Source organism: Typopeltis vanoorti, chromosome 16, assembly GCF_054136105.1.
Source record: "Typopeltis vanoorti isolate ZY-2024b chromosome 16, IOZ_Tvanoo_1.0, whole genome shotgun sequence".
Lineage (NCBI taxonomy): Eukaryota > Metazoa > Arthropoda > Arachnida > Uropygi > Thelyphonidae > Typopeltis > Typopeltis vanoorti.
Genome location: NC_143564.1, coordinates 17,216,014 through 17,240,088, shown reverse-complemented (window position 1 = coordinate 17,240,088; position 24,075 = coordinate 17,216,014). Strand labels below are relative to the sequence as shown.

At 36.8% G+C, this 24,075-nt stretch overlaps 1 protein-coding gene across 1 annotated transcript in view; it reads right to left on the bottom strand.

Annotated features, from left to right (window-relative positions):
- The window catches only part of LOC150097870 (ATP-binding cassette sub-family C member 1-like), a 626,276-nt gene that overhangs the window by 221,039 nt on the left and 381,162 nt on the right, over positions 1-24,075 (bottom strand). The window contains exon 18 of the mRNA XM_090406616.1: positions 3,582-3,837. Within this exon, the coding sequence (XP_090262742.1) occupies positions 3,582-3,837 (256 nt within the window). The remainder of the gene's footprint in view (positions 1-3,581; positions 3,838-24,075) is intronic.

The window sequence follows — 24,075 nt, the reverse complement described above, 5'->3', positions numbered from 1 at the left end:
GATTGGATGGTATACCAGCTCGTGTCGTACGTGAAGCGGCCAAAGAATTGTCAGTGCCCTTGACCATTATGTTTAATTTGAGCCTCAGGACTGGGTCAGTCCCAAGGGGGTGGAAAGAGGGGAAAATAGTTCCACTGCACAAAGGTGGTTCCAAGGCTGCTGTTGAAAATTACCGGCCAATCAGCATAACAGGAATCATTATCAAGGTCTTAGAGAAAATAGTCAAGAGGAAAATACAAGATTGGATAGAAGAAAATGGGATACTGTATCGGGGACAGCATGGTTTTGTGAAGGGTAGGTCATGTCTCAGTAACTTGCTCACGTATTATAACACAGTGACGGCTGAACTGGATAAGGGTAATGGGTTTACAGTGATTCTGCTGGACCTTGCTAAGGCCTTTGACAGGATACCACATGGAATTCTAATCAGTAAATTGCAGCATATGGGAATGGACATAGGGTTGGTGAGATGGATAGGAGGGTGGTTGACGGAGAGATATCAGAGAGTGGTTTACTCAGGAGTAGAGTCCACAAGACGGCCTGTGACTAGTGGTGTACCACAAGGATCTGTTCTTGGACCACTGCTGTTTAATTTGTTCATAAATGATATAGGAAAGGATCTGAGAGGAACAGTTCATTTGTTTGCTGATGATGCGAAGTTGGGTAGGGCAATAGTGAATGCAGATGACGTCAAAATTTTGCAGGATGATTTGGATAGATTGGAGGTCTGGGCTAGGGAGAATGGATGTCAATTTAATGTGGCAAAATGTAAGGTTATGCATTTTGGGGTGAAAAGATGGGAGGCAGTTTACTGCATTGGTGGAACCGTGCTCCAGGAAATTGATGAGGCACGAGATTTAGGAGTGTTGGTGGATAAGGAATTGAAATTTAGGGGACACATTGCAAAAGTGGCCAAATCAGCTCATCAAATCACTTGGTTGCTGAAGAATACGTTGACAAGCAGAGACAAGCAGGTTATTGTTCCTCTGTATCGAGCCTTGATAAGACCTCATCTCGACTACTGTGCTCAGATTTGGTCACCTAGGTTTCTTCTTGATGGGGAGGAGGTGGAGAGGATCCAGAGGCGAGTGACCAAGATGATAGCAGGTCTGTGGAATGAACCGTATGAGAACAGGTTGAGGATTTGTGGGTTGCAAAAATTGGTTGATAGGCGGAGGAGGGGAGATATGATTGAGACATTCAAATTACTGAAGGGTTTCTATAAAATTAATTCAGAAGATATTTTTGAGAACAGGGCTGGTTGTGGGAGGACTAGGGGACATCCATGGAAACTGGGCAAAAGTGTGGTTAGTAAAGGTGTTAGAGCTGGGTTCTTTACTTTTAGAGTAGTGAATGAGTGGAATGCGCTCCCTGAGTCTGTGGTGGATGCTGTGACAGTGAATGAGTTTAAGGCGAGGTATGATAGATACTGTATGAATGTCGAATAGTTGTGATGAATATGATTTGGGGCCTCCCTCGATGAGTCTAATGACTCCCTGGAGTTGCCCGTAATAATAATAATAATAATAATAAGCAAGTGCATTTTCTAAGTAGATTCTGAGATATCTGTTTCCTTTTGTCAGACCATTGACCAGGTATTGGTGAGGCAGTTCAACCTTTCAGCTGCTGCACAACAATCTAGTAATTTTGTGTGGATTTAGTTTGGCTCTTGAGGCTGTTTGATGTTGATATGCTACTTGCAAAAATTCTTCTTATCTATATCTTGACAAGCTGTCAAAGTATAGACATTTAATTAAAATTATACTAAGGAAAATGAGGTAACAAAATCATTTAATGTAACATTTAACAATGATATTCATAAATGCAGTTCACCTCAAACGAGTTTAATCTCTCAAACTATTTATAGATCTAATAATAACCAGAGCAGAAAATCAGAAAAATTTGGAAAAAAAACTGTGAAGATGCAAAAAAAATAAATTCTAAAAATTTGAGACACTCTTTGAAATCATACACAGTATCCAGTATGCAAAATGCAGGATTATTATTAGTTTCGTTGGTATTTCCAAAAAAAGATAACAGAATATGCTTTCTTTATTTTAAAAGTTTATTTTTCACTTGGTTAGACTATAATAAATTTAGTTTAATCCTTTATCCAAGTGTGAGCAAACATCTTCTAATTTAGTCCTGAAAATATCTTCAGGACTAAATATGGTGTTGTACTACCTTACCGGGGTAAGGCAGTACAACATTGGGCAACTCGTAGCAAAGGTAGACCAAGCTAACATCATTCCTATCCCGGTATCTCCCATAATGCAAAACACATCTCCTTGCGGATATGTATAATGTTATGCATTAAGGGATTGGCCACTACCCAGACTAGTTTCGACCTTTATTGAGGTCTCTTCAGTGGGAGCCAGGCCCAGTTGTGAAAATACCAGGCAGAAGCACTAGTGAGGTCATCTTTACCTATAGGAGTTGCCAAAAGGTGTGCCACCTTTTTATTAAATTACTCTGGATTTAGAGAAAGATGTTGAAAGTTTATTTTTCACTTGGTTAGACTATAATAAATTTAGTTTAATTCTTTATCCAAGTGTGAGCAAACATAAGGTAGTACAACACCGTATTCAGTTCTGAAGATATTTTCAGGCGCAAACTTTGTTTGCTCACACTTGGATAAAGGATTAAACTAAATTTATTTAGTCTAACCTAGTGAAAAATAAACTTTCAACATCTTTCTCTAAATTCAGAGTAATTTAATAAAAAAAGGTGGCACATCTTTTGGCAACTCCTATAGGTAAAGATGACCTTGCTAGTGCTTCTGCCTGGTATCTCCACTGGGCCTGGCTCCCGCTGAAGAGACCTCAATAAAGGTCGAAACTAGTCTGGGTAGTGGCCAATCCCTTAATGCCTAACATTATACATATCCGCAAGGAGATGTGTTTTGCATTATGGGAGATACTGGGATAGGAATGATGTTAGCTTTGTCCACCTTTGCTATGAGTTGCCCGGTGTTGTACTACCTTACCCCGGTAAGGTAGTACAACACCATATTCAGTCCTGAAGATATTTTCAGGCGCAAACTTTGTTTGCTCACACTTGGATAAAGGATTAAACTAAATTTATTATGCTTTCTTTAATCAGCAATTCCCTTTAACATGTGTCTAAAGAACATACTAATGAGAATTCCAGTATATCCAATGGATTTCAATTCGTCTGCAGTACAGTATTTAAATACTGGTAATACTATGACAAGAGTAGCAACTGCAACAATAAATATATTTGTAATAACAAACTGACAACTTTCTAAAGCTTTCAACAAGAGTTAGATTTTTTTTTTATATGAAATAACTCTTGGGTTTTAATTAAAATTTACTGTATAACTTTAATGATTACCCATTTATTCAAAAATCTCATCTTGATTTTTTTAAACAGGTCAATTTTAAATTCTAGTGATCTGACCAAACTGTTATAAAAGAAAACTTATTACAATCTATAATGTGACTGATCTGGCTGAAATGACACAAGTAATATCTTCAACTGCAGTAAAAAGATTTCAAGATTCCAAAATATGTATAATGATTCCTAATTCAGTAGAGAAAGGGAAATAATTCACTGCTTACTTCTCCAGTTTCTGCTAGTTCAACTTGAATTAACTTTCTGTTGTCACCTGAGAAATTTTTGTTTTTGTGAACTTTGCCATCTTCTGGGGTGCTATCTCTACTCAATTTGCTCTTACTACCAGATAATGTCTGACAATACTGAGAAGTATTACTATGAATACTCTCACTTGATAAATGCTGAGAGAGGTTTCTTAAAATTGCTCGGCGGTCAGGTGGTGGCAAATTTTCATTCTCTGAATTTTCCCTTGACAGCTGGCTGTAAAAACCAGAATTATAATTTTTGGAATACAAATAAGAAACCAGTATATATATTAATAAATCTGTATTAAAATTTATAACCATCTATTATTTTAATTTAAAAAATTCTGAAGCTATCACAAAATCATTATAATAATATTTGTTAACATCTTCTAAACTTTCTTCAGAAATTGATCAGGAAAATACCAAAAAGAAAGAAAGAAAGAACACACACAAAAAAAAAAGTTCTCTACCTCATTCTTTCAATTAGCCTATTAAACTTCACTTATTTTAGAAAAACCTTTCTTTTATTCCAATGTAGTCAGTTCTGCTGATTACAAATTATTGTAATAAATCCATAAAAAAGTAAATAATATCTACAAGTGATCTAATGACTTGACATAAGAGCATTTTCCAAAATAATGGAGATATTAAGAGCCAAAAGTTCTGCACTGCTTATACATTTCCACATATTCACTAATAATCAGTATGGAGTACAGAACTTTTCTGCTTCTGCCACTCACCTCTTCAGTGTACAAAAGCAAATGCTCTAGATATCTCTATAGCAGGGGTCCTTAACCTAAGATACACAGAACACTTCTAAAGGATCTGCAGATAGATTTCAAGGGGTCCATGATATTGGATAGGAAAAAAAAAAAAAAAAAAAGCAAAAAACCAGAGTAATATTAGTAGTATACCTGTGACTTTGTCACCAACAGAAATCATATTGGTAACCAACAGGTGACAACAACTGTAATATGATATTTTCATATCATATTTAAAAAAAAAAAGGCAATAATGATGCTAACACTGTAAAAAAATGTGAAAGAAGTGTAGGGCAATAATGTTTTGGATATGCAAAAATGACAATGGTGGTTCCTAAAAAGGTTTGACAAGGGAACTTTAGCTTGAAAGAAAAGACTCCCCTCCCTCTGGGGAGTCTTTCAAGACTCTCCACTGGGTGCCCTGCCTCTCTCGCTAATGATATTCCTGAAGCTGCTATTGCAAGAAATGCCAATGCAACTGTTGAAGATTTAGCAAAAATATTAATTCATCATTATCGATCATCCATTGCCATTTGCAAGAACTTGGAATAGTGTCTAAGCTCAGTGAGTGGGTTCCTCATGAACTGATGAACAACAATCAAAGGGAGAGTGTCAACATCTGTACTGCTCTTCATTCTCAAGAGGTTCAATTTCCGTTTTTGAGTTGTCTAGTCACCGGTGATGAGAAGTGGATACTTTAAAAGAATGTTAAGCACCGAAGGCAGTGGGGTTTCATTCAGGGGAAACAGGCTAAACCTTAGCCAAAACAAGACCTTCACCCTCAGAAGGTTTTGTTAAGTGGGATGTGGCTGGTATTATCCAGCCACATCCCACTTAACAAAAGTGGGATGTGGCTGGATGGTATACTGAACAACTCGATCAATTGAATGAAAAACTGAAAGAAAAGAGATTTGAAATTTCGAAATTTGCAACATTTCATTAATGAAAAACAATATGATACATTAGAGGCACTGAAATTGATCCTATGCGACTTCTTTGCCTCCAAACCGCTTGAATTCTATAAAAATGGCATTATGAAGCTTTCACAACATTAGAAGAGTGTTACTGATTCAAATGGAGAATATTATACTTGATTAAATTAGCAAGTGATTTATCTTTTATATCCTTTCAAAGCTTAATGCTAAAAACCATATTACTTTTGGGATGACCTGATACAATTGTTTGTTGATCAATATGTGAAAGAAGGTGAGTCATTTTCAATGTTTGTTAACGTTTTGCAAAACTGAACAGTTCAAATGAAAATTATTAACTCTCCATAAGGCAATGCAGTCTTTTATAACACAGATATGCACATGGGCTATGATGAGTGTATATATAATTATATTTAATTGTTTCATTTGCAAATATAATTAGTTTCCTTTGTAATCCTATGTATTTTATTTTATGCATTTAAAAACATTATTCTGGGAAGGAGTCCTAGGCCTCACTAAATTGCCAAAGGGATATCCATGGCACAAAAAGCTAAGAACCCTCTGCTTTAAAGGTATTCAAAGCTGTGTCTATCAGAATAGCCTACTGAGTTAGCTAAAATCTTCCTAGCATTTTCAACTAAGTAAGCATTACATACAATTGTTATTATTATTATTGTTGTTACATGACACCTCCAGGGAGGGCAACTACTCTACAACTCTGTCTCCACCACTCCAATTTGAAACAATAATGTCAGCCAAGCAGACAATAGCCCCCCCCACAAAAGGTGAACATCTAGACTTAACTGAACTGCATGAAAAACTTATGATGAAGATGCAACAATAATAGCCAAATAGCCATTTCTTTGCAATCAATCTCATCCTTCCTTCTTTCCTTGATAGGTTCTTGGATCATTTATGTATACATAAATTATATGAGATATATTTAATGGATTTCTTTTAGATGAAGTAAATAAGCTAGTGAAGGAATAAATGTTCCTTTGAAAAAGTCTTCATAATGACAATATTCCACTATAACATTACATATGTATGTCCTTGATTTCCCACTTTGAAATTGTCAATCAGGTGGTGAATTATACTGATTTTTTTTCAAGAAACAGTGACACAAAGCAACATCATTATAACACACCCAGCCACTTTTTTTCTATTATGATAAGTGACCTCACACCATGATTTCTGGACTATGAAACTGCAGTTTAATAAATAAAAAAAAAGATTATTCGTAATCTCATGACATTATGATTTTCTAAACTTGTATTGATGCTCAGCATGCATACAAATGCCATAAGATACAAAACTATGGTATGATATTAGTTTAAAAATTTTCATAATTCATTTTTTTAGCTATTGTTTACTACAGCAACAGAGACTGTTAATGGCATTCAATGATATATAATAATAAAAAGGCATATCAAACTGCTTATTAGAGCTTGAACACTGTAAGAAAGCACTACATTCCAAATTTGGCTGAAACCAAGTGAATGATTAAGCTTTCAGAGGTGACTGCAGACTCTGACAGTACAAGCTCTTCCCCCCCCCACACACACACAATTTAGACTGTTCTAGAATATTCTAGAATAATCAGGGAAATTTAAGCAAAAATTAAAATAAATTTAATTTTTTTACTTGAAATAAGTATTGACATCATATCTTAAAAGCATACTAAAATATATAAATCCTACCTATCGCATGTGGCTGATGCTGCTAAGGAGCAAATGTGTGTGTGTGTGTGTGTGTGTGTGCGTGCGCGTGCATGTGTATTGGGGTTGAATAAGGTCAAAGAAAGATAACTGGAAGTAGACATCCATATTGTCTTTAAAGAATACAGAGAACCTATCCGTGCTTCTGACCTAATGACTAACCCTCACCTTGTTGTGGTGCATCCTGGTTAGTTGGTATCTGCCTGATTATATAACACACAATGATGAACTGAAATGTGGGAATTAAGTGTATTCTGCATCAGTTGAAACCAAAAGACAATGAGAGCACAGCACAATGAAACATGACAGCTAATGTCTCACCCACTTAAACAAGGCTTCTGCTTAAACATAATCAAATTCTCTGCAGACACCATGCTCTCATGCAGTGCATTCCAATAATTCACAAACTCTCCAATACAAAAAACTTGCTTCTCACCTTATACAGCTTCCAGGGATGACCTCTTGTTCTCCCCCAAATCTCCCGCCATATTATTAAAATCCTCTTTGACTTTACTCCTTTAACAACACCTGACTAACTTGTACATCTGTATCATACTACCTACCCCTCTTCCTCCTATCCACTAGACTCTGCAAATTGCATCATCCCAACCTTTCTTCATATTCAACATTCCAGAGATTAAAAACTAGTTTGGTCAATCACCACAGGATCCTCTCAAACACTTCTTCACCCGTTCAAAAACCAAGGGACCAAATCTGTGCACAGTAGTCCATGTGTAGCCTAATCAGAGCCATATACAATGGAACAAGAATCTCCTTACTTCTACAAGTCAGTGTCCTCTGCATCACTGCCAGAATTTGTTATGTTGTCCTCTCAATTTCAGATCCTTATCCACCATCATCACAAGATTACTTATTTTCTCCACCTCAAACAATATACCCTTACCAAGAATAAAAATTCAACATCTTTGTTTTCCAAACTTTAAAAACTTACATTTCACAACACTGAACTGGCATGGCATGGCATTGCCACCTGTGTGGCCATGCACTCAGTCTATTCAAGTCTTCTTGTAAGGCCACAACATCTGCTCTACTCCTCATAGTTCATCCCAACTTTGCATCATCTATAAAAAAAGCTGTATATTCCCATTAAAATCTTTCCCAATATCATTAACATGCAGGTTAAATAGCAATGGCCCTAAAACAGACCCTGAAGGCACACCACTAGTGACTTTAATCATCTGGGATGTTGCTTCCCCATACACAACCTGTTAATACCTATCAGACAACCAATCTAAAATCCAATGCACAAGTCTAATACCCAACCCCATCCACTCTAGTTTGACTATCAACTTATCATGCGGTAATCTATCAAAAGCCTTTGCAAAATCTAAGTATACTACTGTATATCCCTCTCCTCTGTCCAATAAACCATCACCATATTGTAATAAGCAAGTAGATTACTAAAGCACGATCTCCCTTTAGCAAATCCATGCTGTCCATCAAAGATAATACTATTGTTGTCAATCCAATTGTGGATCCTAGTTCTCACCAGCCTATCCAACACTTTAACCACATCTGACACACAGATTAGCCTATAATTTGATGCTTGAGTTCTATTACCTCCCTTATGAAGCAGCACAATCTTGCCCTCCTTCCACTCCTTTGGAACTTGACCCAGTGCAAGACTCATATTAAACAAATATGCCAAGGCCAATGCCAACTCCATGGTACATTCCTTCAAAATACATGGTGATATATTATCAAGTACCACAGCTTTATTAACATCATCTTTGCTCAATTCCCATATACCTCTTGCTCACTTACAGTTAGTCTCTCCTGCTATTCAAGGGAATTCATGTCACATTCACAAGAATGAAAGATCTTTATAAACTGCAGATTAAATATCTCAACCATATCCTCTGCAGCAGTTTTTATGGGATCATATTCTAGTGGGATGAGGGTAGCACGATCTCAGAGAATAATCTCTACATTACAATTATATTCTGTGGCATTAAAGATGACTGTGGCATTACCCTTATCCGCTCTGGTGATGATACTTTTTCTTTCCGTAATTTTCTGAGGGCAACAAGTTGTCTGGGAGATAAATTACTTTCTGAAGGTCACGACTGGGTGAGGATGTTGGCAATGTCAAGTCTCATGTTATTGGTTGTTTCTAGCACTAAGCGACAGATTCTGCGTTCGCTGTTGTACATTATATCTAGCACAGCCACTTCTTTAAGTACTTCAGTGTGTTGTTACAAAAGTTATTTGTAATTCCTGAAGATATCTCAGTGACTGAGACGAAATAGTGGAAGCATTAAAATTAGTTTTAATCCTTTCCCAGTATTGAAAATATTCCATTAAACCTCCAACACGACACCTCATTTATAATAGCACCTTCTGATGAGAAGATCAAGAACAAGACCCTCAATCCTCATGTGCCCTCTGTTGCATATTGCCTGAGGTAGTTATCTCTCAAAAACTTATGAAACTCATTTTCTTTACTACCAGTTGGTATCTCGTCATCCCAATCTATGTTGCCATAATTAAAATCACCCATAGTGATCACCCTTTTCCCATTTGCTTGACTAATTTGCTTATACATTTCATGGTCGCTAAGTATTTTGTTCTATTCACTTCTATCTCACACCATATTGTCTCAAAACCACTATTCTCCCTTGCATATCTACCTTGTATGGGCATAACTTTTTTTTTTTTTTTTTTAATCATCAATAGCACTCCACCACCCTTTTTACCCTTCTATCTTCACAAAATACATAATATTTCAATCCAACTATATTCCTGTCAGGATATCATCGTCATGCAACCATGTCTTGCGTATTCCAAAAATTAATTAATTAATCAATGCAATCATGTTATTTCAATAGTTTCTGATACTTTTAGCATTTGTGTACAAACATCACAGCTCATTCCTGGAGCTATGACCAGTTTCACTGATAACACTCATTTCAGACAATTATGGAGACTACAACCTTGTTAGAAATAATTATTTTAATTTCCCGAAATTTCGACCTTCACATTAAGGTCATCATCTAGATTATACATACATACATACATACATATATATATATATATATATATATATATCATCAACATCATGCATATCAAGGATTTAGGCCTAGCATGGCCAGTTCTGGCCTTAGAAGTCATCATTTAAGAGGACATCCTGGTTTTCTTTTTCCTGATGGCTTGTACTTTAAAGCTTGTTTTGGTAATCTTTCTATTTTCATTCTTTGAACATGTTCCATCCATTTATGTTTATACTTTTTAATTTTTTCTATTACTGATTCTTAGTTTAATTCTTTCATAATTTCTTTGTTTCTTTTGTGATCAAATAGAGTATACTTTGCAGTTTTTCTCATAAACTTCATTTAAGCTGTTATTAATCTTGCTTTTGTTATTTATTTATTTATTTTTTATTATCCAGATTTCACTTCCATACAATAAGACTGATGGGGCTAATGTATTGTATACTTTTAGTCTGGTTTGTTTTTGAACTAGGTTCGGTTTAAATAGAGAGTTAATTACACCTGTTATTTTTAAATATTTTGCAATTTTTACGTTTATATCGTTTTCATTTTCATATGTGATCATACATCCTAGGTAGTTAAATGAATTCACCTGTTCTAGGATCTTCTCATCGATTACTATCTTAGTTCTTGCTGGATCCTGTCCTTTAAAGGCCATAGTTTTTGATTTTTCTGTTGATATTATCATAACACAATCTTTGGTTATCTCATTTAAAACTAAAATAGCTTTCTGTAAGTTGTCTTCAGCATTTGTAATTATTATTTGGCCTTTGGCAAAGAGGAGAGTGTTTAAGTTCACAGTAGGAGAAAGTTTAATACCTTGATGAAAATTTTTATTCCATTTAGGTAAATATGAAAAAGAGTTGCTGCGAGGGGACATCCCTGTCAGACCCCTTGGTTTATCTCTCTCGTATATGATAGCTCATGATATATATACACATATATATATACAGAGACAAGCTATATTGTATTTCACATATACTTGCTAAAGAGACACTGATTTGATCAACAGTTATTTTACTGACCTGACCTCTTGTGAAAAAAAATAAATAAATGGAATAAAATAAAAGAACTACATCATAGCTATATACTGTTTATGACAACATTCAGATAGTTTTATTACAGCAAATGTGATATCCTAATTTAACATGAGAATTGTTATATTAGATTTAAGATCTTGGATTACCTATAGTCCTATTTATAATTAACTCTTAAGGAGAAAGGTTATGTAGGTAGAATATGTGCCTTCCATATTCTTGGGATTCTTAGACCACCATTATTGTTAAGATTAGAATGGTTGATAAGAATTTCACAGGCCTTAAATTTACATTCATTCCATGTTTTGGTGTGATGTAAACAATAGATGCTTTTCCAGTCAATTGTATTTTTTTTTCAAAGTTTATTTTTCACTTGGTTAGACTATAATAAATTTAGTTTAATCCTTTATCCAAGTGTGAGCAAACAAAGTTTGCACCTGAAAATATCTTCAGGACTGGGGTAAGATGGTACAACATCGGGCAACTTGTAGCAAAGGTGGAGCAAGCTAACATCACTCCTATCTCAGTATCTCCCATAATGCAAAACAAATTTCCTTGCAGATATGTATAATGTTATGCATTAAGAGAAGGGCCACTGCCCAGACTAGTTTCAACCTTTATTGAAGTCTCTTCAGTGGGAGCCAGGCCCAGAAGTGGAGATACCAGGCAGAAGCACTAGTGAGGTCATCTTTACCTATAGGAGTTGCCAAAAGATGTGCCACCTTTTTATTAAATTACTCTGAATTTAGAAAAAGATGTTGAAAGTTTATTTTTCACTTGGTTAGACTATAATAAATTTAGTTTAATACTTTATCCAAGTGTGAGCAAACAAAGTTTGCACCTGAAAATATCTTCAAGACTGGGATAAGGGAGTAACAACACCGGGCAACTTGTTGCAAAGGTGGACCAAGCTAACATCACTCCTATCTCAGTATCTCCATTAATGCCAAAAACAATGGAGATTTGTTTTGCATTTTGGGAGATACTGAGACATGGAGAGAAGAGGCAAGGAATAAGAAAAGTCTCATTGACTATGTCATTGTTGATAGTGATGTTTTCTCCCTGGTGCAGGACACCAGAGTGTACAGAGGATTTGAAATTGGAAGCGATCACTATTTAGTCTTGAGTAGGATAAAATTGAATTTCATATTGAAAAGAATGACATGGAAGAAAGTTTTAAAGCGAATAACAGTTGAGCAGCTCTCAGATGTGAACTGTAGACTAAAATACACAAAGATTATTGAAGAAAAAATGAAAAGTTTGAGAACAGGAACCAAACTTTGAAGAAAATCCTGATTGATTCAGCCAGAGAGGCATGTGGTGAGGTTGTCTGCAAGCATAGAAAAATCAGAACTACCTGGTGCACACAGGAAGTTAAAGAGGCAGTGAAGGAAAAGAAGAAAGCATATCAAAAGTTCCTGGCAAATAAGTCAGCTTTTGCTCTTAGAGAATACAGAGACAAATGTATGAAAGCAAAACACTGTGTAAAACTATCTAAACAAATGTCATGGGAGGACTTTGGCAAGAACATTGAAAATAAATATCAAGAAGGTGGTAAGATATTCTGGAAGTTGTTGAAGAAGCTTAGGAATGGAGGAAAGAGTGCTGTAAAAGGAGTTAGAGATGATAAAGATGATATCTTTTTCTCCTGAAAACAGGAAAAAAAGATATCCTTGAAGTATGGAGTAATTACTTCGAAAAATTGCTAAATGAAACAAGCAGTGATAACACAATGGTAAAAAACACTCAACAGGCATACAGTCAGGAATGCATATCCATACTTGAAGTAGAAAAAGCCATCAAAGGCTTGACATGTGGAAAGGCAGCAGGAGTAGATGATATTCGACCAGAAATGCTGAAGTATGGTGGTAAAAGTCTTACAGTGGCTGCACTGCATAGTGCAGCCACTGTAAGACTTCAGAACGCCAGGACAGATGGACGAATTCCCGATAATTGGGGTAGAGCTCTAATAGTGCCCATATATAAAAAGGGAAATAAAACTGAATATGAGAATTACAGAGGTATTTCCCTACTGAGTGTTCCTGGCAAGATCTATGCAAGTATACCTGAGAAACGGTTGAGAAGAACTATGGAAGAAAAGCTTGGTGAAGAACAAGCTGGATTCAATATCCAAATAGAGGCTGTCAGGATCAGATCTTCACTTTATGGCCAATAGTCGAGAAAGCATGGGAATATAACAAAGATCTGTATTTAAGTTTTGTCGATTTGGTAAAGGCATATGACAAGGTGCCAAGAGAGAAGCTATTCAATACGCTACAGTCATATGGTGTCAATGGGGCATTATATCAAGCAATACTTAGTCTCTGTATTTGAGTTGTAAATCGGCAGTAAGAATTGAAGGAAGTACAGGAAGATGGTTTAATGTTAAATCTGGTGCGAGACAAAGATGTACATTATCCCCTCTGTTATTCATTATCTATATGGATCACATTATGAAGGAAAGTGGTATTAAACATGATATCATAATTGGAGATGTTAATGTCAGCTCTTTGCTTTATGCGAACGATGTTATACTTCTGAATAAATCCGCTACTAGTTTGCAAGATTCCCTGACTAAATTGAATAACTGTTGTAATAGATATGGTATGAAGGTCAGCATTAAAAAGACAAAGACAATGAAAATAGGTAGAATTGTTGAAAATATCAACTGTGTTGTGAATGGGGAACCTGTGGAACAAGTAAAACATTTCAGCTACTTAGGGACGATTTTTAGTGAAGATGGTAAATTAAATATGGAAATAGACAACAGAATCAACAAAGCTGGTATGGTAGGAAGTCAATTGAATAAATTCATATGGAATAAGAGAGAAATTAGTCGGAACACTAAATTAGCTGTATAGAAGACAGTGTTCAAACCAGTTTTAACTTATGAATCTGAGAGCTGGGTCAGAAGTAAAACACTTGACCAAAGACTAGAGACCGCAGATATGAGAGTCCTGAGAAAGATTACAGGCGTGAACAGATGGCATCAATGGCAATATCATATTAAAAATGAGGATATTAAGAAAGAACTTAAAATTGTTGGCATCCAGGAGTGCATTAGCAGAGCTAATCTCAGGTGGTATGGTCATTTAAACAGAATGGATGAGGAAAGATTAGCAAAACAAGTGTTCTCTGCCAGGTTGGCAGGAAAACGACCCAGAGGAAGACCAAGATATAGGTGGATTGATACGGTACAAAGTGCCTTCGAAAATAGAAATATAAGATCTGATAATGATAATATTGGAGTCTTGACAAGTAATAGACTAATTTGGAGGAAAATTGTAGATAGGAAGTTAGTAATGATGTAAATTTTTCATGTAGTACTATCATATCCTGTACACCCCTTAAGTGTACATGTCAGGAATTTGATGATGATGATGAGTTTCTTATTCGGGTCTGAAATAATGTGGGATTTAATATTTCCTTAATTTAAATAATTTTACATCACCAAAGTGAAGCTTTCCGGCTCTTTATTTCAGTCATCTTTAAGTGCTTATTCATTGGAGCAAATCTTCAACGCCCTGTTTTTTAGTGTGTTAATGACACTTAGTTTTTGTGTTTGGTGATGGTAGGAGTTTATGTGTATATATTGGCCAGTATGTGTAGGTTTCCGGTAAACAGTGAAGGAAAGACTGCCAGAAGAAAGACGTGTGACATGTCTATCTAGAAAAGGAAGTGTATTCTGCTTTTTAATCTCAATTGTATGCGTTTGTGTTGTTTGTCAGGAAATTAAAATAATTATTTCTAACACAGTTGTAGTCTCCATAATTTATCTGAAATGAATGCTTATCACCATGTAACACTAAAAAAAGGATTCACTGATAACACTGATCAGATGTGACTTCTCCATTCTTTCCTTTAGTCATTTCTTTTTCTCCTTACTCATCTCAGGACCTTCTTCAAATTCAACTGTTTTTTCCTTGTGATTTCAGTCATTTGTGATTTCTAAAATATCACAAATGACTGAAGATATTCCAACTGCAGTTGTTAAACAGTCCAATGAAAATGCTGTAGGTTCATGCAGTGCACATGGTGTTGCAAGACAATTAGATTTCCCACATACACAGTATTGAGAACTTTCACCTCAAAGGCTCACTTTATTGAGTACGGGCATGATAAACCCGAGGTACGAGATGCTGGACCATGTCTTACTTCATGTAATATACATCTGTTATATTATTCTGTAGACTGGTCCCTCCCCTTCTGTCTTTACTTCTTTCTCCTCTCCTTGCTCCTTCCCCCTGATGCTACTATTAGAGTATTCGAGGGCTAGGGGTAAATCTTTCCTATCTTGCTAAGTCATTTCGTCTTATGCAGCCACCGAAGGAGGCAAGCTAGCCTCAATAGGTGCCGGTCCCAAGCCCAGATAAATGGTGAGAGTTGATGCCAGGAAGGGCATCTGGTCATAAAACTTCATTGCCAACTCTATCTATGATATGAGTCAAAGAGAAAATTATATATAAGGGCTAGGACATATCCCTTAAGCGATGCACAGCCACATCGCCCTACAGCTGCGAGGTCGACGAGGGCTAACACATCAAGGGCAGGTGTGGTTAAAGAAGCGAGCCCAAGCAGGTGGAGAGGATGTTGCGAGTGGGAACATTGAATGTTGGAAGCATGACTGGAAGGTGAAGAGAGGTGGCAGACATGATGAGGAAGAGGAAGTTGGACATTTTATGTGTACAGGAGACAGGGTGGAAGGGGGGGAAAGGCAAAGGAACTGGGAGATGGATATAAATTGTTCTACTCTGGAGCGAATAACGAGGGAAGAAATGGTGTAGGAATTGTAGTGAGTGCCAGAATGAAGGGCAAAGTACTGGAAATGGGTAGAAGGAACGACAGGATCATGCGAATGAAATTGGGTCTTGGAGAAGAGCAGGTGGTCGTATTATGTGTATATGCCCGCAAGTTGGCTGTACAGCAGAGGAGAAAGATGAGTTCTGGAACATGTTAGATGAAGAAATGAGGGAACTGGAAAAAAACGAGATGGTGATTGTCAGAGGAGACTTGAATGGACACATAGGGAGACAGAATGAACCAGGAAGGATAGAAGGTTGTGGACTTTGCAGTAGAGTTTCATCTCGCAATTGTGAACTCATTTTTCTACAAGAGGAAAGAACATTTGATAACATTTAGGAGTGGTAACAACAGTTCACAAATTGACTACATTTTGACTAGAAGAAAACATCTTAAGGTTGTGACAAATTGTAAAGTAATTTCAACAGATCAAGTCGACTGCTGTGCACAGACTTTAAAATAAGATCGAAGATAAGAACCTCTGAAACCATTGGATGAAGACAATTAAGTGGTTTTGCTTAAAAGAAGAGAGTGTGAGGAATCGTTTTAGGGAGAGGGTGTTAGAGAGGATTTCGGATGGACTGGAAAGTGTACAAGATTGGTGGAAACATAATTCAAAAGTAATCCTGAGCTGTGCAATCGAGGTGCTTGGTGAGACATCTGGAAAGATTAGAGAGCAGAAGGAGGGTTGGTGGTGGAATAATGATGTACAAGTGGCAGTGACAGCTAAGAGGAAGGCAAAGCAGAAGTGGAATGAGTCAAGAGTGGAAGAGGACAGAGAGGATGTACAAAGAGAGAAAGCAAGAAGCCAAGAGAGTTGTGGCACAGGCGAAGGCCATGGCATATCAAGATCTGTATGATCAATTAGAAACAAAGGAAGGACAGAGAAAAATTTACCAACTAGCGAAATGTAGAAATAAAGCAGCAAAGGACATCTTACATGTGAGGTAGATCAAAGACGCTGAAGGAAGAGTATTATGGAGGGATGTGGACATAAGAAACAGATGGAGAATATACTTTGAGGGACTTTTGAATGAAGAAAATGCAAGGACTCACAGAGAAGATGAGCAGCCTTCTGAGGGGATGGTGCAGAACATCAGTAGAGTGGAAGTGACAGAGGCCATGAAGAGGATGAGGAATGGAAAATCGGTGGGCCCTGACAGAATTCCAGTGGAGGCATGGAAGGCACTGGAGGAAGAGGGAATTGACTTGCTGTGGGACCTGTTCATGAAAGTTTGCCAACAGGAAAATGTACCGAGGAATGGAGGGAGAGTACTCTTGTCCCCATCTACAAGGGTAAAGGGGATGCACAAGACTGTAAAAATTACAGAGGAATAAAGTTGATGTCCCACACAATGAAGATCCTAGAAAGGGTTCTTGATGGTAGATTGAGGAAGGAGGTGGAGAATGCAAAGGAACAATTTGGCTTCATGCCTGGTAGATCAACAACAGATGCTATCTTTGGGTTACGGTAGATGATGGAAAAGTTTTGAGAGAAACAACGGGAGCTACATCTGGCATTTATTGATCTGGAGAAAGCATACGATAGAGTGCCTAGGCAAGAAGTCTGAAGGTGTCTGAGGGAGAAGAAGGTTCCGGAAAAATATGTCAGGTTGATGTGAGAGATGTACAAAAATGTGAAGACAAGTGTTCAGACCTGTCTGGGAAAGACAGAAAGTTTTTAAGTAACAGTTGGCTTGCATCGAGGGTCAGCATTAAGTCCGTTTCTGTTTAACATTGTGATGGAGGTGGTGATGGAGGAGGTGAGAAAAGATGCACCTTGGACAATGTTGTATGCAGATGACATCTTGCTGTGTGCAGATTCAAGAGAAGAAGTGGCAGCTAAACTGGAAAGATGGAGGAAAGTACTGGAAGAGAGAGGTATGAGACTGAGCAGAAGTAAGACAGAGTATATGTGTTGCACAGTGGGTGGCGGCCAGGAGACAGATCTGGAGCTGGAAGGAAATGTCATCAGGAAGGTGAGGGACTTTAGATACTTAGGTTCAACAGTGGAAGAAGATGGAGGGTTGGAGGAACTGGAGGGAGATGGCTGGAGTGTTATGTGATAAGAGGGTGCCAATCAATCTGAAAGGCAAAATCTATAGGACAGTAGTGAGGCCAGCTATGGCATATGCTATAGAAACTGTGGCCCTGAGGAAAAATAACATCAGCAGGATGGAAGTAGCAGAGATGAGAATGCTTAGGTGGATGTGCGGTGTGACCAGAAAGGATCGTCTGAGAAATGACTATGTGAGGGGGAAACAGTGAAAGTTACAAACTTAGGAGCGAAGATACAGGAGGCAAGGTTGAGATGGTTTGGTCATGTGATGAGGAGGGAGGACGAATATGTGGGAAGAAGAGGTCATGCACATGGATGTGCAAGGAAGGAGGAAGCATGGGCAGCCAAAGAAGCGATGGAGGGAGCTGGTAGAAGAGGACTTGAGGATCAAGAACTTGGATGTGGTGACAGCCCAAGACAGGAGGCTGTGGAGGAGACTCATCATCAACAGTGACCCCACTTAAGTGGGAGAAGCTACAGAAGAAGAAGAAGAACAGTATGGAGAACTTTGCATAAAGCATTATAATACTACCTGTATAAATTCAGTCACAGCCAAGAGTTGCAAATGGGAGAAGCCAGCACCGACATTTCTAGTGTACATGGATATGGATGGGGATTAGACTTGGAAGATCCTATGATGTGAAGAAGCACATTTTCATGTTTGTGGAACAGTAGCATAAACACTCAAAATGCCACATCTGGGCTACAGAGAATCCCTGTCAATCAAATGGTGAGTTAGCCAGTCTCATAAGTGGAGAGGATTTTTTTCTCTTGGAAACTCAGGATTTTCATCCCTCAGAATAGGCAAACTGGTCCCATGAATGAACAGATCTATAGCCAAAAAAAAAATAAATAAATAAATAAAAAAAACCTTACTCTTACAGGGGATGTAGCAGAGGAGAAGCCAGCACTGACACATTAGCTGCATTAATTCATCGTGACCCCTAATTATGGGTAATGAAGCAATAACAGGATCAGCTGCTGGAATGCATGGAGGAAGATCTGCCTTGTTCATCAATACAAGAATGGAGGAGAAAACTGATCCCAAGATATCTGCCTTATCTTTAGGATATATGGCATCATTATATTATCAGGATGAGAGAGAGAGAGAGAGAGAGAGAGATGGAAACATGAAAGGACAGAACTTGCACCCCACAGCCTTGGAAAGGGACTAGAAGGCTCAACTGCCATTTGGACAGTAGGCAAGCTTAGTACAAGTGACCCTTAAAAAGTCTTCAGATTTGTTAATGATTTTTGGAGATGTTACGTGCTCCAGTGTAAGCTAAGTGAGAGGCTAGAGCTCTGACTTCAGCCAACGGTCTGTGAGAGGCTAGAGCTCTGACTTCAGCCAACGGTCTCATGCTGAATTTTTCGCTTGGACTGCCTTAACACAAACATTGTAGAACTAGGGTTAAATCAGTAACAACAGTTTTGAGTGGAGTGGGGGATAAATAAGTCCTGACAGTCATCCCAGTTGGCACAGATGGAGTGCCACATGATACAAGGTTAAGAATGGCTGGGAAAAGACTAATCTGCAAAAAATAAGGCATAGATATCATTAAGGTCAAACTTGCCATGAGGACAGCTAACATTTATAGTGTATTTTGAAGGACAGCTTGTCAAAAAAATAAAAAAAGTTTATGCTGTTGGTAGAATGAGAGGATTATCACGAATTCTGGTGGTCTGGCAAACAACTTATGTTAAATAATTACTGACAGCAAATAGTTCGATTTGCTGTCAGCAAACCTCAGTAACAATAAAGTCACTGGAGTTAGGAGAACAGTAGAGGCTGCAAAGTGAGGTAAGAAAATCTAAGCTAAAACAAAGTGTTGGATCTGGTAGTACCATCAGAAGACCATCTATATCTACAGCAAGCTCTACCTCCAATCAGGGAAAGTGACTATGCAGTCTTGTCTTGGGAGGTTGCTCAAAATGTGGAAATTTCAGTCAAGAAAGGGTTTATGCAGAATTACAAAGCTAGCAATTATCACAAACTCAAGAGGCAACTTGGTGCAGTGCTATCACATAAAAAATTACATGGAATGAATGTCATTAGTGCATGGGAAGTGATCAAGGATTCTTTGAATGAGGCAGTACCAGACTGCATTCCCGGGATCAGGAGTATAAACTGAGTAGGGAGTAAGTGGATGACTAGCAACATAAAGCAGGAACTGCAAAAAAAAAGGAAGCATTGTGGAAGGAATATAAACAACAAGATAATCAAGCAGGCCATTGAACAACATAACGCACAAGCAAGAAGGGTAACTAATATGGTAAGAAAGACTTACCTTAGACTTTCTCTCAAAATCAGATTTTGAGAGAAAATTAACTAAGCAGGCTAAAGTAAATCCAAAAGTTTTTTTTTGCTATGTAGCAAGAAAAAGAAAAAGATGATTATGGAAAGATAACTTTACATAGTACTGATATTAGGAAAGTGATAGAAGCAGAAGAAATAGTTCAGTTACTAAGTGATCACTTTGCAAGGGTATATCATCCAGGTGGTGACTTTATAGTTACTGAGGTGACAGAGACCGATGTGACCATTGAGGTAGATGGACTGGAGGGACTCAGTATATTGAAAATATCAATGTGAATACAGCAGTGAGCCTGGATGGCATGTCACGTCATGTGCTAAGAGGATGTACAAGTGAACTGTCAATGACTATTACGAACCTGTTTAATCTGTCTCAGCTCTGGTAAGGTTACAAGGCAGTGGAAAGAGGATAAGATAGTTCTATTAAAGATGGCTCCAAGACAGAAGTAGCAAATTACAGATCAATTAGTATCTGTAGAGTGGTGGGTAAAGTATTGGAAAATCTGGTTAAAAGTAAAATTCAGGAACAGCATGAAGAGGAATATGATACTTTATAGGGGGCAGTATAGCTTAAGGAAAGTCCTGCCTTAGTAATTTATTCACATTTTATAATAAGGTGACATCAGATTTGAATAAAGGAAATGACTACACTATGATACTGCTGGACTTTACAAAGGAATATATGACAGAATACTACATGGAAAATGATTACATAAATTGGAGCAAATGGGAATGGATATGGTGATGGCATGGATGGGGGGGGGGGGGTGATAGACAGACACCAGAAAGTACATTAATGATATAGCAGAAGATTTGAGGGAGACAATTCAGTTGTTTACTGATGACGCAAAACTAGGTAAATAGTTTTGCATCATAAATGTAATGCAGATATCTTACAGCAGCACTTCCCAAACTGTGGGCCATGGCTCTCTTGGGGGCCATAGGTTTTGCTGGGGGGTGGGGGTGAAATAATGAAAACAAATTTTAAATGTTTTAAGACTAAGTAGAGTTTTCTTATCTTATCTTAAAAGAAATGTATTTAACTTTTATTATTTTTATACTTTAATGGAAAAATTCACACATTGGTGTTGGTTCACAAACTTTGCTTCCTGCATATTTCAGTGATTAATGAATATTAGTAAATGTATGCTTATTCATATAAGTTTCATTTCAAAGCAGTGGTTAATTGTATTTACTTTGAATGCTCTCCGGGGAAGCTCCAAATCTTCCCATCCTTTTCATCACGCATTCGTAATCAGGCGACTGTTGATATTGACTTTATATACATATCAAAACTCGTTTTTTATTATCACTGTCATCTGAGCTAGTTTTCCATTACCAATAAAAGTTTCGCATATACTTCATACATGAAAAAGAGCTTAAACAAGTTCATGTGGGGCGATATTAACTTGATTGCAGTGGTAAACAACATGCCCTCCCCAACAGTCACTATACTACGAGGCAAGAAAAACGAGTACTTTTATTATGTCAGTGATTAAGGTATGAGCAGTCTGCTAATATATTTCTCAACAAATAGTGCAATTAGAAACAACTAAGATAAAAAAATTACACAAATTAATGAATCACGTGTCCCCCCTCATACAGAAACTATGCTGTATATATAGACTCAAGCAAAACCATATGTTGCACCTACAAACACAGTATCTAACTAAAAACTATTGTTATTAATTAGATGTGTGTGAGTTCGATTTTGCAAGGCAGCAATAAAATTCAACCGACCGTGTTAAAACTAAGAAATATATATATATAGTGAATGTTATGGCAGTTTCACATATGGAATTCAGTTGAAGAGAGTTAGCATTTCAACTCAATTGTCAGCTATGCTTTTATCTTTCAGTCACGCGATCTTTTGTTAATACCGCACCAATCATATCCACGTTTTAATAACCTGCCTTTGCTGTCTGTTTCACGTTAGGCTTAATTACTGTAAAGGGAGAAAAGTCACAAAAGAGAAAAATGTTCTTGGTCTGGAGATTCCCTTATTCAAGTAATATTCACTAATTTCATGTTGTTAGTCTGTGGTGTGCCGGTATCAGTAAGTGGTGCTATTATTTGATCTATTCTACGTTAAAAATTTAACCCTGAGATGGATAAGTGGCTGATAAAAAAAAAAAAAAATCCAGAAAACAATCAGAAGAAGCAGAAACAGACTCAAAAAAAAGGACAGTATTTCATATTTTACCAGAACAGCCCGCATCGTCTTCAGCACCAAACGGTAAGATGCAAAAAATGTCGCATGAAAAAATTAAAAAATACGATCCTTCTTATTTGAAATATGAGTTTGTACCATCATATAATAATCCAAACCAACCTATGTGTGTAATCTGCTGTAAACAGTTATCAAATGATTACATGTGACCCAGAAAACTTTGTCGCCATTTAGATACTGTTCATGGGGAATATAAGAGTAAGACAACTGAGTTTTTTCAAAGAAAGGCTGAAGAATTAAAATGACAAACTAAATGTTTTTCAAAGCATGCTAAACTGAATGACAAATTAGTAAAAGTATCTTTCGAAATTGCTTTGTTAATTGCAAAAACAAAGAAACCTCATACAATTGGTGAAGACCTCATCTTACCAGCAGCAATAAAAATTTGCGAAACTATCTATGGTTACGAAATATCAGAACCTTAAAAAAAAATTCTGGTGTCTAATAACACGATTAAAAGAAGAATAGATTGCACTGCCGATAATATCATGTCTACATTAATTTCAAGAATCAAACAAAGTAATGCATTTGCCATTCAGCTTGATGAATCTACGGATAATACAAAGGACACTAATTTAATGGTTTTTGTTAGATACCTCTATAATTTTCAAATTCATGAAGATCTACTGTTTTGCAGAAATCTTTCTGGTACAACCAAAGGAAAAGATATATTTGAAAAAGTGAATAATTTTTTTAAAGAATATGAACTTGATTGGCAAAAGTGCATCGGGATTTGCACTGATGGTGCCGCAGCCATGACGGGGAGAATTTCAGGTTTTGTAGCAAAAGTAAAAAAAGTTTATCCAAATGCAAGACATGTTCATTGCCTTATCCATAGAGAAAACTTAGTATTTCGACAAATGGAAGAATCGCTGAGTAAAGTGTTATCAGAAGTTTCTACTGTAGTTAATTACATAAAAACTAATGCTACTAATTCAAGACTGTTTCATATTTTATGCCAAGAGATGGATTCCAATTATGACACTCTTTTATATCACACAGAAGGTGGTTGTCCCACGGAAAAGTTCTAAAACGAGTTTTAATATTGAAAGATGAACTACGAATTTTTCTTCTTGATAAGAATCCCATGTTAGCATCTCATTTTTGTGATCAAAATTCGTTGTGTTTCGTTTCTTATCTGTCGGATTTTTTTGAAAAAGTTAATGAATTGAATCTTTCTCTGCAAGGAAAAAGCACCAATATATTAACACTAAACATTAAATTGCAAGCATTTCAAAGTAAACTTTCTGCGTGGTTAAAAAGTTGTAAGGATAATAAAATGGAACTGTTTACTTCTCTTCATAAATATGTTAAAGAAAATAATATTTTACTATCAACATAAAATAAAAGGATAATAATTAACCACCTCACAAATTCTATGTTTTTTTTCGAAAAATATTTTCCTTATTTGAATGAAGATAAAGAATATGATTGGATAAGAACACCATTTGCTCCTTCTCTACAATTTAGCAATCTTCCATGGTCATCCCAAGAAGAACTAATTGATATGAGAGTAGATTCAACCCTCGAATCAGAATTTCTTAATAGTGATTTATCCGAATTTTGGATTCGACGACAAAAAGAATGTTCATTAGCAAAAGCAGCCTTAAA